The 15764-nt window shown below is 39.8% G+C and overlaps 1 protein-coding gene across 1 annotated transcript in view; it reads right to left on the reverse strand.

Moving 5' to 3' along the window:
• musk (muscle, skeletal, receptor tyrosine kinase) overlaps positions 1-15520 on the reverse strand; it is a 32228-nt gene extending 16708 nt beyond the window's left edge. The window contains exons 1-12 of the mRNA XM_075456203.1: positions 15306-15520; positions 9518-9644; positions 8629-8780; positions 8334-8461; positions 7939-8080; positions 7669-7793; positions 4974-5133; positions 4436-4442; positions 2747-3010; positions 2369-2562; positions 1312-1335; positions 1085-1173 (exon numbers count right to left, since the gene is read on the reverse strand). Coding sequence (XP_075312318.1) covers positions 1085-1173; positions 1312-1335; positions 2369-2562; positions 2747-3010; positions 4436-4442; positions 4974-5133; positions 7669-7793; positions 7939-8080; positions 8334-8461; positions 8629-8780; positions 9518-9644; positions 15306-15375 — 1482 coding nt within the window. The 5' untranslated portion in view covers positions 15376-15520. The remainder of the gene's footprint in view (positions 1-1084; positions 1174-1311; positions 1336-2368; positions 2563-2746; positions 3011-4435; positions 4443-4973; positions 5134-7668; positions 7794-7938; positions 8081-8333; positions 8462-8628; positions 8781-9517; positions 9645-15305) is intronic.
• Between the last annotated feature and the right edge of the window lie 244 nt (positions 15521-15764).

Genomic DNA, 15764 nt, shown 5'->3' on the forward strand with positions numbered 1-15764 from the left:
TTTGCACTTGTATGCACTTTTGTGTGTGTCTGTTTCAGCTTTTGAGTAAATGTTAATGGGGTGTTTTATATTAAACATTCACACACAATATCAGTACAACTTCTAACTTTTATCTGTTTAAATGTTCAGGGATGTCAGGTATATTGAAAGTTCATCAGAAATCTTTGTGTGCATCCGTTTAAAACCCCTCCAATGAAATAAAATATTTCAACATTATCTACATGCAAAGCAATTCTGTTTAGAAAAACAAAAACTTAAAGACATCAACAAAATAAGAAGTTAATATGAAAAAAGGAGATAAAAAAAACGGTTTGATTGTATCTGAAGTGACAGCCAACTCAAAACCTTCAACACACCTTTGAGCCTAATTTGCTGTGTGTGCTAGTGTGAACCCTTAGGCTAAGCGTAATTTGAATCCAAATTTTCATTTGTATTGTAGGTGAAAGCTGTTTCACTCATCTAAAAGATAAAAAAGCTAACCCAGCTGAAAAGCACCTGTTTTGGAATAGCGCTATTTAATCAAGTTTGAGAAGAGCGTTGTGGTACTTTAGAGTTGTGCTAGTTTGACCAAAGTATCTCAAGGAAATGTCTTTAAGACCTCTGGAAATTGCATCAGCTTGTGAAAGAAATGGCAAGTTTTATCTCCCCTAAAAACTGGATTTTAGAATTAAACCTAAGCTTGGCCCGGCCAATATGTATTTTCAAAGAACCAAACATATCAAATGAGGGAAAGGTGTAAAATATGAGCTATTTGAAAAGTTTTTGGGGTTTTTTAGGAGGAAAAAAGAAACAACCTCTCTCACAGTCTAAATCTAGCTCATGCTCCCTATTGGTGTATGAACAAACCTTAGCTTGGTAGATTCTGCTTCAAAATGATAGAAACTGATTGGTGCTGTGATCTGAACATTCATATGCAGTTTATTAGTCAGTAATCAAATTCCCCCCATTTTTTTTTTAAGAGTTATTCACATTTTGTACTTGCACTGACATATTTAACATTACATCACTCAATAAACCTGTGCTTTTCTGTTGCTTTGGGAATACACACACACACACACACACACACACACACAGGCCCCAATACCTGTTGATTCCATGGCTGACATGGTACCCCTGACCTCGTCACATTCACACTACCTTGGTAGAAACGACCTCTGTCATTGTAACATGTTGCTGTAGAAACCAACAGAAAGGATATATTGTAGCATTACACTATTATTTGTGACAACAACTATTTCAAAAAGATAAATATCTGCACGACATTTGGATTCAAATATGTTGTTGATGAACTTTGACACCTTTTATACTTACTTGTGATCTGATCCATCTTCATGTCTGAAATAAAGAAAATAGGAAATTAAATTAATAAATATACATTAAGAGGAAGCAGACGTTTTGATGTACAAAATAAGATAGTTAATTCAGATCCCTTAAGATTACATTATAAAGCGAACACATGGAATGCACTTAGTATGACACACTCGCACACATCTGTGTATTTAGGCACATTTCAGTTAAACCTTTCTCATGACCTCATCGGTGTCAGTGGCCTCAGGTGCAGTCGGCCAGGCTTTATTTGGTCCACAGCATACTCAAGTAACTAAAGCTAGCCAACTCCTGGTTTTCTTCAACACACTACCACCACAAAGACACAATCACTACATTGACAAACATTTCAGCAGTAGGCAACCCATGCCTATGAACAGAGGGGTCTTTCATATGCCACTGCATATGCCATGAAAAACTACACAGCACATTTTTCCATTACATGGTCCTGTACAGTGCATATAGACTGGGGACGGTTCTTCAAAGCTTTGTTCTAACATTACAGGCAGTATTCCCTCACTGTGTGCCGGATCAGTTATTTATCTCACTGTGTGAGGTGATGCAGAAGAAGAAGAAGAAGAAGAAGAAGAAGAAGAGGACTGATTTAGCAGATTTTGTGTTTTAAAGCAACTTGCATTTGAGAAGTAATGAGTGTGCGACAGACTTTTAGCTCAAAAGCTTTGAATATCTTTTGGAAAGATCATTACCACTGAGAGAATAAATCCCTACTTGTTGTTAATAAACATGTTCATGTATGCATTAGTCATTGACACAATGCGATCCATGCACACAAATGAGAAATCCGGGATTTATGTTGTAAATTGTCTTCAAACCACTTTGTGGAACAAGGAAGTGTGTCAGTGTGTGTGCTGCTGGTGGGTTCTTTACACCCACATAGGATGGTGCTCTATAACCAATCAGCGCTCTGCAGTGTTTCCAAATACTAATGGCATCAGTTAAGTGGTACTACCTATAATCGAGCTCTACCATACCCTACCGCACCTTACAATGTAATGGGAGAGCATTATAAGTGATATCTTACCTACAAAAGGAACATAGGTGCAAGCATCAGGGTCTATGTGGAGACTTGGTAAGGCCTGACAGTTGGGCAGCAGTGAACTGGAAGTTTGGGACCCTATAATAGAGCTGAAGAGCCCAGGCTGGACTGAAAAGCTGCCCTCTAGTACCAACCATTCCTTATGGCAGTACAGCTCCTTCACTGCCAGGCAATGTTCTCTGTTTTAAAAAAAGAAGAGACAAATGATTACATTCCATGTTCATTATTTCAAAACACTGATCCTTTATTTTTGATAATTAACTATGTGTATCCAATCCATTTAATGTTCACTGTATGTTATATCTATTCATTCCCTCCGCATATTGCTCAAAGAGAAACAAACACCAATGAGAGAGGTGCTACCTGCAGACCGGTTTCGGTGCAGGTCCCAACCCTGATGGATTGCAGTCAGGGAAGGAGGAGTGGCACAGGAGTGAGCGTATTGCAGGGCTACATAGGCCACTAAGTCCTTCCAGCTCTGCCCACCAGCTTTGCACCAGGTACTCCTGCATGTCCTCTGGGTCCGAGAGGGAGGAGTTGAAGAACACCAGTGAATCGTCTCGCAGGACATTGCGGCAAACATCTCCACGATATGCACTGCAGTAGCCTGCAACTCCTTTATAAAGTCTATCGGAAGAAGATATAGACGCATTAACATCTGCACACACAACAAACAACAGATCTGATTAGTTGACCCATGCGCTGGGAGGGACTTTCTTATGTTATCGTTTTCCTGGGCTTTTCTCTAAGAAAATCTTTATGATAGTATAGAGGAGACAGAAAATTAGGGATAAAAATGGGATGTGGTGGAGTTCGGCACAAGCTGATTTAAATCAAGGTATTATTATATTATTATTTATTTTATATTATTATATATTATTATTTTAAAAAATTACTTGAGGGGACACACATCTGACCATCACCCACACCCATTTTTAATTTGAGCCTTATTTTGGGCGGCTATCCGTATATTTTCACCAATCCATCCTTTTACTGGGGGAATCAGTATATCTTACATGAAAAGTAAGAATAAAAGTTGGAAGCTAAGGCAGACTCTCCTCAAAGTTACCCATTTCCACTGCTTTGTCTGACAGTCAGTGAACGAGTAAGATGTGTCCACTAAAAAAAATCTAATATGAAATCGTCCCACACCTGAAATATCTCCTTTAACGCGATCCAGATGTTGATCATGAAAGAGGTCGTGGATAGTTTACGTGGAATTACATCCTGTCTCTTGGACTTTCTTGCTGCCCAAGGTCGCTTTCAGTCGTATTCTTTGCATAAACCTGCACGCCTGTACACCAGACTTCTGTATTCCTGTTCTGCTCCCTGTTTGCCTGCTTGTTTTTCCTGTCTGATGCCTGTTCCTCCTCAAGCAGGGATACGCTCCACATTTTCTCCTTTCTGTCTCACTGTGATCTTTTTGACTGCCCGTCTATCTGATAGCCTTCATTCCAGACCAGCTTTCCTGCTGTCTCTCTGTATTGCAACACTTACAAACTCCAGATGTCACCTCTTGGAGAGGTTGCCGCTCGAGCAGAGCTCAAGTCGAACCATCAAACTAAAAGGTGACCTGTAAATCTGTCATTTTTTCCCCTTTCTTTCTTTTCCAATCCCTGGGTTTCTGTGGTCCAGACCTGGTCATAAGTTGGCAAATCACAGTAAAACATCGCTATTAAACCTGTTTATGACCTGCAATCTACTGTTTCGTATGTACTTAATTTTCCATCGGGCAGCTGAAGGCCAACATTTTCCCTTTTCCCCTTCCTCTGTGTGTCTGCTGTCCATATCTGGCAGTACAGGTAAGTCTGCAGTTATATAGTCCAGATATGGCAACCGCAGACTGCATATTGTGTTCTGCAGACTCAAAGGGAACAAAAGCCTTCTGAGTCTCGTGCCCAAGTAAAAAATTAGTTGCAGGTGATGTATTGTGAAACTGTTTTGACTTAAGCGTAAAAAAAAAAACGTTTTTGAAAATTTTGCATAAAAGGTGTAACGTAGAATAATCTAATGTAGAATTTTCCATGAAATAACGCATTGAATTTTTCTTACCTCCACTCTATGGGGAAGTGGCAATGTCCAGAGAACACCAGTTGAATGAGCACAGGTAAAAGAAGAGGCAAGAAAAAGGGAAACAGACAGACAAGAGAAGGCCGATAGATTAAAACAAATTTTCCCAAGTAATGAAAAAAAACCATGGTGCTTCTCTCTGCAACGCATTGCTAGCTGTGACTGAGGGGACAACCAGGTGGAAGCACAGTGCATGTGTGGTCGAGTGGAAAGAAATAAGTGTGTCCGTGTGAGTGCGCCTGAGGGGTCTTTTTTTCTTATTGTTTCTTTGAGGTGACTGTGATGGGGGGTCTGTTTAAGTATCAGCCAAATGTTCAGGCAACAAACAGCTGAAGCCGCACAAAGGGCGACTAATAAAACTGGCAGCTAGCACAACACAAAGCGGTATCAGGATACTAACAACAACACACCTAAACCAAAGCAGCATGTAACAACTATCATGCTTTCTCCAGCATGGCAGTCTTGAAAACACTGGATATTTTTGTATGAAATTAAATTTTTAAAAAATTCAGTACATTACCTGCAACAGTGACCCTTGTGGTTGCTTTGACAGTGTTGGCCCCAGCACTGTGTCTGTTGGAGGCCAGACATGTATACAGACCTGGCTTATTCACCGTAACTTTGAGAATGGACAAAATTATCTCTCCTACTAAAGTTTCCTCGACTGAGGCGCCTGAGATCTGGAACAAAAAAGGGCAGACAGATTGGGAAAACCTTTAATTTGTACCTTTAATAAAGATACATTAAACTTAAGGCGCATTCACCCAGAAAATTGGAAACAGTTCAGTTACAGACAGCTACATTTTAGACACGTGATGAGATGAGATTTGGCCACCTGTCGATATCTGTTTATATCAAATCAGAATTGTATATCCTGCTTTCCCTCCTGAATCGCACTCCTGTCAGTACGAGAAGGATGGAAGTAATACAAAACCGAGACTGAGAAATGAAAATTCTGGAAATTTTATTTAATGAATTTCTTCCACCCACTGACTCTGAATTCAAAAGTCAAAAAAGCCAAAAAAAATCCTTGTTGTCAAGAAGTAGCATATCTCCCTATGGTTTGATGAATTAGAATTTTTCCTCAACCATAACGTGATGGCAGTGCTGACATGTTACTATGTCTATATCTTTCTATATTTAAAGCTGTGTTTGACACTGCCTGTTTTTAGCATAAGCTCACTCTAGCCGTGCTGAAGTTAATGACCTCAACAAGCTGCCAGAAAATCAACTCCCACAGTCATTTTAATCAGCACTCAAACACTCACACATACACACATTGTATTTATAAGCATTATGGGCCTGTAATAACATTGTAGCTAGCACCCAAGACTATTTAAGACCCAGACGTGATGTGGTGAAAGTTGACCGCAAAAGCATGCATAAAAAATGTCTGCTGCCTTGTTGAAACAAAAGCTTTCTCTGACATTATTCCCAGAAACTATCTAACATCTTAAGAGCAAAAAAAGTATTCGTCTTACACGATTTTCCTTTGACACCATCTCACCTTCTCTCATTTAACAAAACAACCAAATTAAAGCTGATAACAACGTGTATTACTAACTAAATGCAAGGCAATCTCTTCAATCCTCTGTCACCATGATGAGAATTCCTTTGCTGTTTATATCGCTGATCCCACAGCCAATCTGCAAGCACATTAACTGGTGTGTGTGTGTGTGTGTGTGTGTGCGTGTGTGTGTGTGTGTGTGTGTGTGTGTGTGTGAGTGTGTGTGTGTGTGTGTGTGTGTGTGTGTGTGTGTGTGTGTATGTGCATGTGTAAAGTAGACAGACAGAGACAGGAATGGATGAGAGGGTCATTTCTTGTATTCGTTTACTGTATAATGGATTCTTGCTCCTAAGTGGTGTCTGGGTTTCTGGGTTTTCTCCTGCACACACACTCTGTCTTGTGACTTATTTTTTGCTTAGCATTTGGTTAGGTTTGATCCAGCTTCTTAGAGATACTTTCTTCTTCTTTTTGTGTCTTTTTTCTTGTTTCCAGGCTTGGAATTGGAGATGAATGCTGTTTTGTGAGTTTCAGGGTAGACACTTGAGAAATGGAGGATTTTGCTTATTACGTAATGCAAGAGCAAGCAACAACACATCGATGACCTTTTCAAACAATCAAATACGTGAAGAGGCTAAAAGAAATTTTCCACAGAATGACATAGAATTTTACATACACACATTGGTATGACTATTCCTAGATGAAGATCACTGTTGAAGAACAAAGCTCTTTGACATAATGCCAAAGTTGCCTTTTTTTCTGTTCTTAACAGGTAATTACTAACCCCTAACCCTAGCCTGGGAGATATCTATGAGACCGACCATCTCACACATTCTTCCCTGCAACTCTTCCTGTTTTTCAAACGCGCATGTTAAGTTATAAAAGGTCAGAAGGTGCCACGACTGGCTGAAACTACACTAAAGTAATGGGTGCGCCGGCTATTGTGAAGTACGTTTTGGTGCCGTTCACCAGGGAGAGATCGGTGACCAAATGCCAAACATTATCACTCTTTATCGCCATATTCAAAACGGGAGAAAAGGTCACTCAGTCTCTCAATGTTGATTTTTCCTTTAGTCTGTCAGTCGGTTTTAGTATTATTTGATCAAGAGGCCAACAACAATTTGTAGGTTGCAGGCATCAACCACTAATATTCTATTTGTATGTTCTTTCAGCTATATTATTTGTAATATACCACAAATCAGTAATGTTACTTTTTTGGTTATACAGTGATTCCTTCACATAGCAGCAGGTCTGACATAGAGATTTAAACCTTTATTTCATCGAACTGTCTTTGATAATGGTTTTCCTGGCCATCTACTCTATTATTGTCACTGCTTAACCCATGCAAGACTTTGCTGCTGACAATGTGTCATAATTTTAGCCACGTGCTAAAATTTCTCTTATGTTGGCAGTGTTGAACAACGTATGAGCCAAATACAAATGCTGAGGGTCAGGAAAAACTATTCCAGCTGAGATCACAGGCTTTTTTAGGAGGTCAAGTGGACCAGGTACTGTCAAGTATTGCTGGAGGCTGAATGTGGATTTGAATTTGCCTATAAAAATCCAGTGGAGACTGTACTAGTGGAACACAACAAATTCAAAGATAATATGGAAATAAAACCGTCAGCAGTTGTCCTTTCACTCACCCATTTTGGACAAAGTTTGCTGGCATATGTACACACATGCCCTAACCCTGAACCAAAACACTCACAGTATTCCCATTTTCCAGCCAGGTGATGGTGGGAATTGGATTTCCTGTAGCATTACATTCCAGGGATATCTGGCTGCCATAGGCTACTCTCTTCTCCTTCGGAACCCGGAGGATTCGTGCAGGAGCTGTGCAGATATAAAAACCACATACAAGCACAATGACAAACTCAAGAGCTCAACATTTCACTTTGGCCAATATATCTCACTTTTGAATGAGGGTCAAAAGTAATACATTTAGGCAATACATTTAGGTATGCATTGAAAGACATACCCTGTACTTCTATGGTCACAGGCTTTGAAAAAGCTAATCCGAAGCTGTTCCTGGCCACGCAGCGGTACTGTCCCGCATCCTCCTTCTGGATGTTGTGGATTTTCAATGCCCCATAGTCAAGAATGGTAACACGATCACTCAGCTGAAAGAGATTTATTTGTAAGATAGAGGTGGAAAAAAAAGTTGGTCTTTGAACTTTTTAATACGAACGTATTAAAGTGCAGCTTTACAGTCTGGAACCATTTACAGAGCTGGTCAGACAGACACTAAAACGACTCTATACTGTTTGGCAATTATTGTCGCATATGCTGAATCAGAATAATGCTCACGTCGCTCTAAACTTCGAGCAAAGTAATTGTTGTTTGTTTGTTAGTTTTTTAACAAAAAGTGCATACCCTGATGAGCTCATCATCTTTGAGCCAAGTGACATCTGGTTTGGGGTTGCCCAGTGTGACACAGGGCAGCACTGCTTTGGATTCTATCAGCAGTGTTACATTCGTGGGATGCCGCTTGATCTGTGGCTCTGATTCAGAGACAGACAAGAGATAAATTATGAGGGTATAACATTGTGTTTCTATAGAAATGTGCTGCTCAAAATTTAATTCCGCTATGCATTAATACCATCCGTCATGTATCTTGAAATTAAAATGGACTTAACTCTACCCCAACAGCCATGGAATAATGACGTACTCATCTTTAACTGAAGTGCTCCACAGCTCTTTGCAGGCTGTCCAATGCCATTGCTGGCGAGGCAGCAGTACTCTCCATTGTCTGGCTCTCTCACATGCGGGATGATAAGCATCTGACCCTTCTCCCTTGTTAGGTACCGGGTGTCAAAATACCTGGTGGGTCAAAAAGAAAGGGGCAGACCATGAGGGATAGTTTTTCAAAAGTTTTCAAAAGCAAACATTTTTATGATCAGAATTAGCAGCTGGTGTCCCATTTGCCTTTTTTATCCTCTTTTTTTATTAGCCTTAGAATTACAACATGCATATCTGCCAGTAGCAGCTAACAGAGAGTTAGCTAATCTCATGTCAAGTAAGTAAATTCTTTGATTTATATTCATCATTTGTAGCCTTGAGTTAGTGCTGGCTGGTCAACCTTTTAGCAGTTATTTTAGCCCTGTTGTGTTCTTATTAGCAGTGAATTAGGCTTGCAGTCACCAGCTTCTGGGTTTTCTAACCAGAAAACAATTGCAGCCAAATAAGCAGCTAATGTTACCATTTATCTTTAGCCTTGTGTCTGTACCATGTCTATCAGTTGGTAACATTGCAATGGTGATATGCAGCATTTACTCATACTTCTGTTTTATTCCTGTACCTTTAACATATCTTGTTTATCATTGTTGAGATTTGTCATTTAAGGACAAAGCTCAGCACTTAGCCATCACTGGGCCTTTTAACAGTGGCAGTCATTGGGTGTAGTTCCACCTATTCACTGATACTGAAACTTAAAGCATCTTTATATTGTGACATGCTTAAGTGGCAAAGGACATGTTGCTCCACCAAAATAACGTTGTTTAAATAACAACAGCGATGTTTAAATAGAAATTCTTGACAAATTTTAGTCTTAAACTTACATAATTTGGTGGTTATTCTTGGTCCAGGTGATTTCAGCAGGCGGATGTGAGTCCACCTCACAGATAAACGTTGCGTTATGATCCAGTAGAACATCCACTGTCTCCAATAAGGTGATGATACGAGGTGCTGGACAATGAATATGCAAAGAAAATGGGTTTCTTTTTAGAAAACAAGAAAAACAATTGTGAGGAAAATATTAAATGTACTTGCCTAGCCAATTGATATTTGACTTTTTGATTTTCTGTGGCTTAAGATAGCTGTGACATTAACTATTCTCCATGCTCTGGCATTGAATATGCCATTCAGCTGAGTCACTCTAATGCACATTTGTTCAGAGGCCTGGGAATAACCTCACATTTTACTCTGGGAAGTGTAAACAGCTGCATCTTTTCACCCAAAACATTTGACATATTTAGCGTTCCTATTTTAGACTGTGTCATCTATTTTAGTCAATTAGCTTCCAGCTAAAGGCAACCTTAAGGTTACGTGGTGTGGGGTAGTGTGTTTATTGGCTCCATCACATCGGAAACATTGGAAATCTGTCAAAGATTTAAGTGAAGGGAACAGACATTTTGACCAATAATATGAAGTTCTGCTTTTACATTAACCTTACTCTCATTTTCCTTGAGGAAATCAAGCAAGGAAAATATTTTGAGTTAAGGTTCATGAACTTCTGTGCCCATGTCACTGTCCACCATCTCTTTTAACTTATCTTGACTGTTGCTTGTTTTTAAATTCATTTAAATGATTTTATTTGTTTCTCTTTATATTCTTTTTTGTATTTTAATGCTTCTTCCACTCCCTACTGCAATGCTTTTATTTTATGTAAAGCACTTTGAACTGTGTGTACATGAAATGTGCTATATAAATAAATTTGATTTGATTTGATTTGATTTTCAGTAGATTACCTTTCCTAAAGTAAAACAGATTCATTCTGTGTACACTGGGTATGCAAAATATTACAGCTGTTTCTGATGTTGTTGTTACATGAATCAAAACTCAATAAATATGTGATTACTATTCATCTCAACTCTGTAAACAGTTCTGTATTAGTCAGGTAGTCTAACTGTTGTAAAATAGAAGGGGAAAAGATGCTGAAAGGAGAAAGGGTTGGAAGAAGGCACAGGGGTGAGGGAGAAATTGTTTATATGTGGATTCAGATCAAAGACATCAGGGCTTCTTTAAACTTTGTATGAACTAAGGAGAGGAAGAAGCACAGTAGAGGACATGGGAGAGAATAAATGAAGAGAACAGAGGAGGGGGAGAGGGAGAGGGAAGAGAAGAATGAAAAGAAAGCTGAAGATAGGAAAGGATCAGGGTTGAAAGGACATTGCTCTTGTCTCTTGTGAAACAAAGATTTCACAATAACCCAGCTGGACAAGTCGGCTTTATTCCCACCCGAAGCCTCAGGTCGCTGCTGCCCTTTGTCTTTTGACAGTTGACCGAAAAAAAACCCAAAGAAATAGCTGTTTTAAATCACACTTAAACTCTGACATGATCTTGAATTTAGTCAGGGTGAAAATATTTTACTTGTGTCCACTTTAGTAAAGTTGTTTTCATATGCTGTCTTATTTTTTTTTACCATAATAGATGATTCCATTGCTTTACTACAATATCATCCCTATCAGAAGTGTACGGATTCCCATGTTATGTTGTGCAGATGTTCAGTCCAAAGAGGATGCATCCTAATGACTTTGGTGGTCCCCTGCATTTATCCCATTGTGGACAAGTTTTGCCACATGTTTTGCTGATGTTGTCACTGTAATGGCTTACAGAGTTTGCAAAAGGGCAGAAGTGAACTTTCAAAGGAGCAATTTTATTTGAACAAGCCTAATGTAACTCACTATCAGCCCAGTTTTAGACTAGATTGCAGTCTGTGTTCCCTTTTCCTGTGTCTTCAGACTGCCAGTGTTATGTCTGAACAGATGGCTAACGTCTGAGGCCACATGACTCACTATTTAGTGCAAACGAGAGCCTCGTCACACTTGACCTTGCCAGAGGTTCTTGTTTAGAACTTGTTTGTGTGTTGTTTGGAAACCAGAGCTTGAACAGAGCTGTTTGGGCCAAAGGAGGAGCCCACTTACCGTGGTCACATATAACCGTATTTACATAGGCAGTCTATGGTGTTACACAAACCCAGCTGATGCCCGCAGATAGTTTGTCATCATTACCTTTCATTATTTTTAGGGTTGCCGTGACTGCACTAATAAGTAGAAGTGTAAATGTCTGCGGTTATAACATCCTCAGATACAGCCAACACATGAATGTTAATGGCGACAAACAGTCACAGTGTCATAGATATCACTGTGTGCTCAGCTATAAGCTCTTCCAATTTCCAACTCATCTTAAACAACATTTTCCACTCTTGTTTTCCATTACTTAACAGTCACCACAAACTACTGAACAGATACAGCCATGTGAAAAAGAAAGTATACTGACTTTCAACTATGAGGCTCTGTGCATCAGTAAATATAACCTCAGATGAACCAGAACAAATGATATGTTACAAATTCTTATTTGTTTACTGGATAAAAACTAAACCAAAAAGTAGAAGCAGTGTGTGTACACCTGTTCTACTTCCTTATGAATTAAATGCACTTGATTAACTGATTTTTAGTGAGTGTGACCACCTCTGTAAGTGCAGATGTTTTGGCAGTTTGCTGGTTTGGAGCATTCAGGTGTGTGTTAACACAATGCCAAGGAGGACAGACATTGACAGGAACCTTAGAGAGACCATTGTTGCTGCTCATCAATCTGGGAAGGATTATAGGGCCATTTCCAAACAATTTAGAGTCCATCATTTGAGAGTGAGAAAGATTATTCACATGTGGAATACATTCAAGACTGTTGCCATTCTTGCCAGGGATGGATGTCCAGGCAAGTTCACTCCAAGGTCAGATTGTGCAATGTTCAGAGAAATAAGAATGAAGCTACATTTCAGACTCTACAGGCCTCGGTTAGCATGGTAAATATCAAAGCATCATAGGTTTACAAAGTTCCATCTGAACAAACCTCAAGACCTCTGGAATAATGTCCCTTAGACAAATAAGACCGAAATTAAGATTGTTACTAATATTTCACCGCACCACGTTTAGTGAAAACCACACAGCCTATCAGCACATGCATCTCATACCAACTGTGACGCTTAGTGGTGGAGAGCTGATGATTTGGGCTTGTTTTGCAGCCACAAGAGCTGGTCACTTTGCAGTCATTGAGTCTATGCTTGAGTATGCTAAAATATTAAATAAAGTCAAATAAAGTCAAATATTAGGTTCAGCATCTTGGCCCAAATTGGCCCTGTCAGAGACCAGAGCTCATCCTGATGTAAATGCTGTTGTGGAACCTTAAGAGAGTAGTGTATAAATGAATGCCTGCAGTCCTCAATAAACTGAGGCAATGTTGTAAAGAACAGCCAAACTTCCTCCTCAACAACATGAGAATGATGACCTCATACAGAAAACGATCACTTCAAGTGCTAAAGCTGGTTGTGCGTGCTTTTCACACACTGCTTCTGCTGTTTTGCTTAGTCTGTGTTGAATTTATCTCTTTACCTTTTTTTTATTAAGTCTTAATAAGTAAAACCTTCAAATTAAAAAAGGGTGGAATTCTTTTTTCACATGACTGTAACTAATCCATGTTTTCTCTTCTTCGTGCATCTTCTGTGTTTTATCTCTTCCAGCAATCATTAAGCCTCTCTAAACCTTTCCAAACTGAATTTCTTTCCATAAAAACTGCTTTTTATTTTAGAGCCTGTAATTTATAACCTTTGGTTCCTCTGGCGTTTGCTTTGATTCGCAGTTTATCCTCAAGGTTTTTTCCACACTAAAAGTCAAACTGTAAACAGCATTCTGTGTCCCTTGCTTGCTCTCGCACATTGCGATGCTTTTGTGCAGACCAGATACAGGTTTTTTGAGTTTCATTGTGGTCAAATGAGAAGAAACACAAAAATAGCATTGTTCTCATGGCATGTCTGGGGATCAGATGTCTGCATGTGAGTCGATGGTTTTTCATACTTTTGAACTTCATGCACACTCCTCATTCTGCCCTTAAACAGAAGCAAGCGAGTGGTCTCGATTCATTCTGCTTGTATAGTTTACTATAATGACCAGCTCGATCATTATTTTTAAGGCATTTAATGGATTACGTCATCCACAGGTCAACTGGTATTTAAAGAGGCTCTCAATAAAGTGATAATATAATTTTTTTTTTTCGTTTGCTCACTCATTTAAAAATAAGACAAAAACATTTAATCAATGCACTTAACTGCAGCTGAACACATTAAAGAGTGAACCTTTTTGTGTCATTTATTTCAACTCTGCTCAGCTGGCCTGTTATGTCAAATAACAACGAAGAGCTGGCAGTAACAATACAATAACACAACTCTACTGTGCCTGTCAGCAGGGATGTGAGAAGTGTGGGGTGTCTGACGTGTGAATAATAAAGCATGTAAGCCCTAACTGTGTGTGTCTTTCTAACCCAAAGCATGTGTTTTGACCCTCTAACCCGAACTATTTGTGAGAGAAAAGCAGAAATGTGTTGAAAACGTGCCAGACGCGTCTTGATCTCGTAGTCTTGTGTAGGAGAGCCATGTCCATATAAGCAAACAAATTAACACAATGCGAGGTGTTCAAGGCAGGGGAAAGTTTTAACACCCGGCAGTTTAACATCATCACGTACCGAGAACATGTTAAACCTATACATCATCAGGAGACCGGCATCTCCTTTTCAACAAGACAAATTGAAAGTGGAAAGTTTCGAACCCAGATTGTCAAACTGCTTTCTTTTCCACGTAGCTGTTAAACATTCTGCCATGAGTCTGGGTTACTAAAGAATGGCTTAGGAGACCTGGTAAACCCGATAACATAAGGCCAAACCTCCACCATGCTTGGCTGCTTCATTTAACCTTTTTATTACAAACGTTAAATAGAAATGTAGCAAGTTAAAGGAACAGTTCATCCGTTTTCTATGTGTTAACCTTGGCATGTTTTGTTAGAAAAATAACAATGCATGTATGTCTTCTTCATTAAATTCAAAACAATGCTACTAGTTGAGCCGTGAGAAGAAGCGAGATTGGCACCAACATTCAGTTCATCCTTTAAATTTCTTTCATGATTTGCAAAGGGTTGGCTGGCTCACCAGCCATCATCACCACCATAGCACCATAAGCATCTGTGCTATCCAAACGTGTGCGTCTGGTCATGTATGGGGTTTTCTCTGCAGGCTTGTTTACCGGTTATGTCGGTAAAATTGTTACTCCATTTGATACGGTTCTCATATCACATGTCCCTGTCCACAGCGAGAGGCTCTGACACACGTTTGCTAGCAGCACGCCTGCCATGGAGTTGTCCTGATTTAAATGTGGCACGCTGGAAAGCAAAATTCAGCACAAGCTCTCTTCCACCTCTGCTCTCCGCCACCTCCATCACACTTTGTGGAGAGGATATATCAAAGTGTAGGAAGGATATAGATTTAGTCACATTTACACTAAGTTGGCCTATAAACACCTTCTCCTTTTCCCTGCAGAGGAGAACAGGTGATCACGCTGCTGTGCAAGGCTAGGGGAAGTTGAGCTGCCTTCTCTGTACGAAAGATGAAATCTAATATACAAGCAAAAGGGATGTATTTTTTCTTAATCTGTACATTTTGTTCTCTTGATCTTTGGCCTGCATCACACATGAGTTTGGTTATAGAGCATTGTACCTATAGTTTGGATCAGTTATATTATCATCATGACACAGTTTGGAAACAACACCCCTGAATGATCCTTCACATGGGAGCCTCACTTACCTCTCTGCATGCTGTAACTTGACGTGACCAAAATCAGCAGAAAGACCAGCGTGTGTTCCACAATCTTCATCGTGACTCTAGAATGACGAGTCTGAGCAAAGCTTTTGAACGGGTTGAAAACTTGTCTGCTGGTTAGATTCCCATAGCAGGTAAAAAGATGTTCTGGATGGTTGACTTTGTGCGTCTGTGTGTGTCGCAGCCAGGGACAGCCATGAGCTCTGTGCGCTCAACACCAACCGGTCACTGTGTGTATGTGTGCTTTAACTTTGTGACAGACAGTGGCAGCTGCTTGCAGTCCTCATGCACAGTCACTCAGGTTTTGCAGCTATGTTCTGTTCCGAGGGCTCCAAGGCTCCAGTGCTGCACAGCTATCTGCCTGTGGTCAATAAGACCAGACGAGCTGCGGAACGTTGTTCAATCAGCTGCTGGTAGAAGTCACATATATGTCAGTGATGGCAG

Source organism: Odontesthes bonariensis, chromosome 22, assembly GCF_027942865.1.
Source record: "Odontesthes bonariensis isolate fOdoBon6 chromosome 22, fOdoBon6.hap1, whole genome shotgun sequence".
NCBI classification, from domain to species: domain Eukaryota; kingdom Metazoa; phylum Chordata; class Actinopteri; order Atheriniformes; family Atherinopsidae; genus Odontesthes; species Odontesthes bonariensis.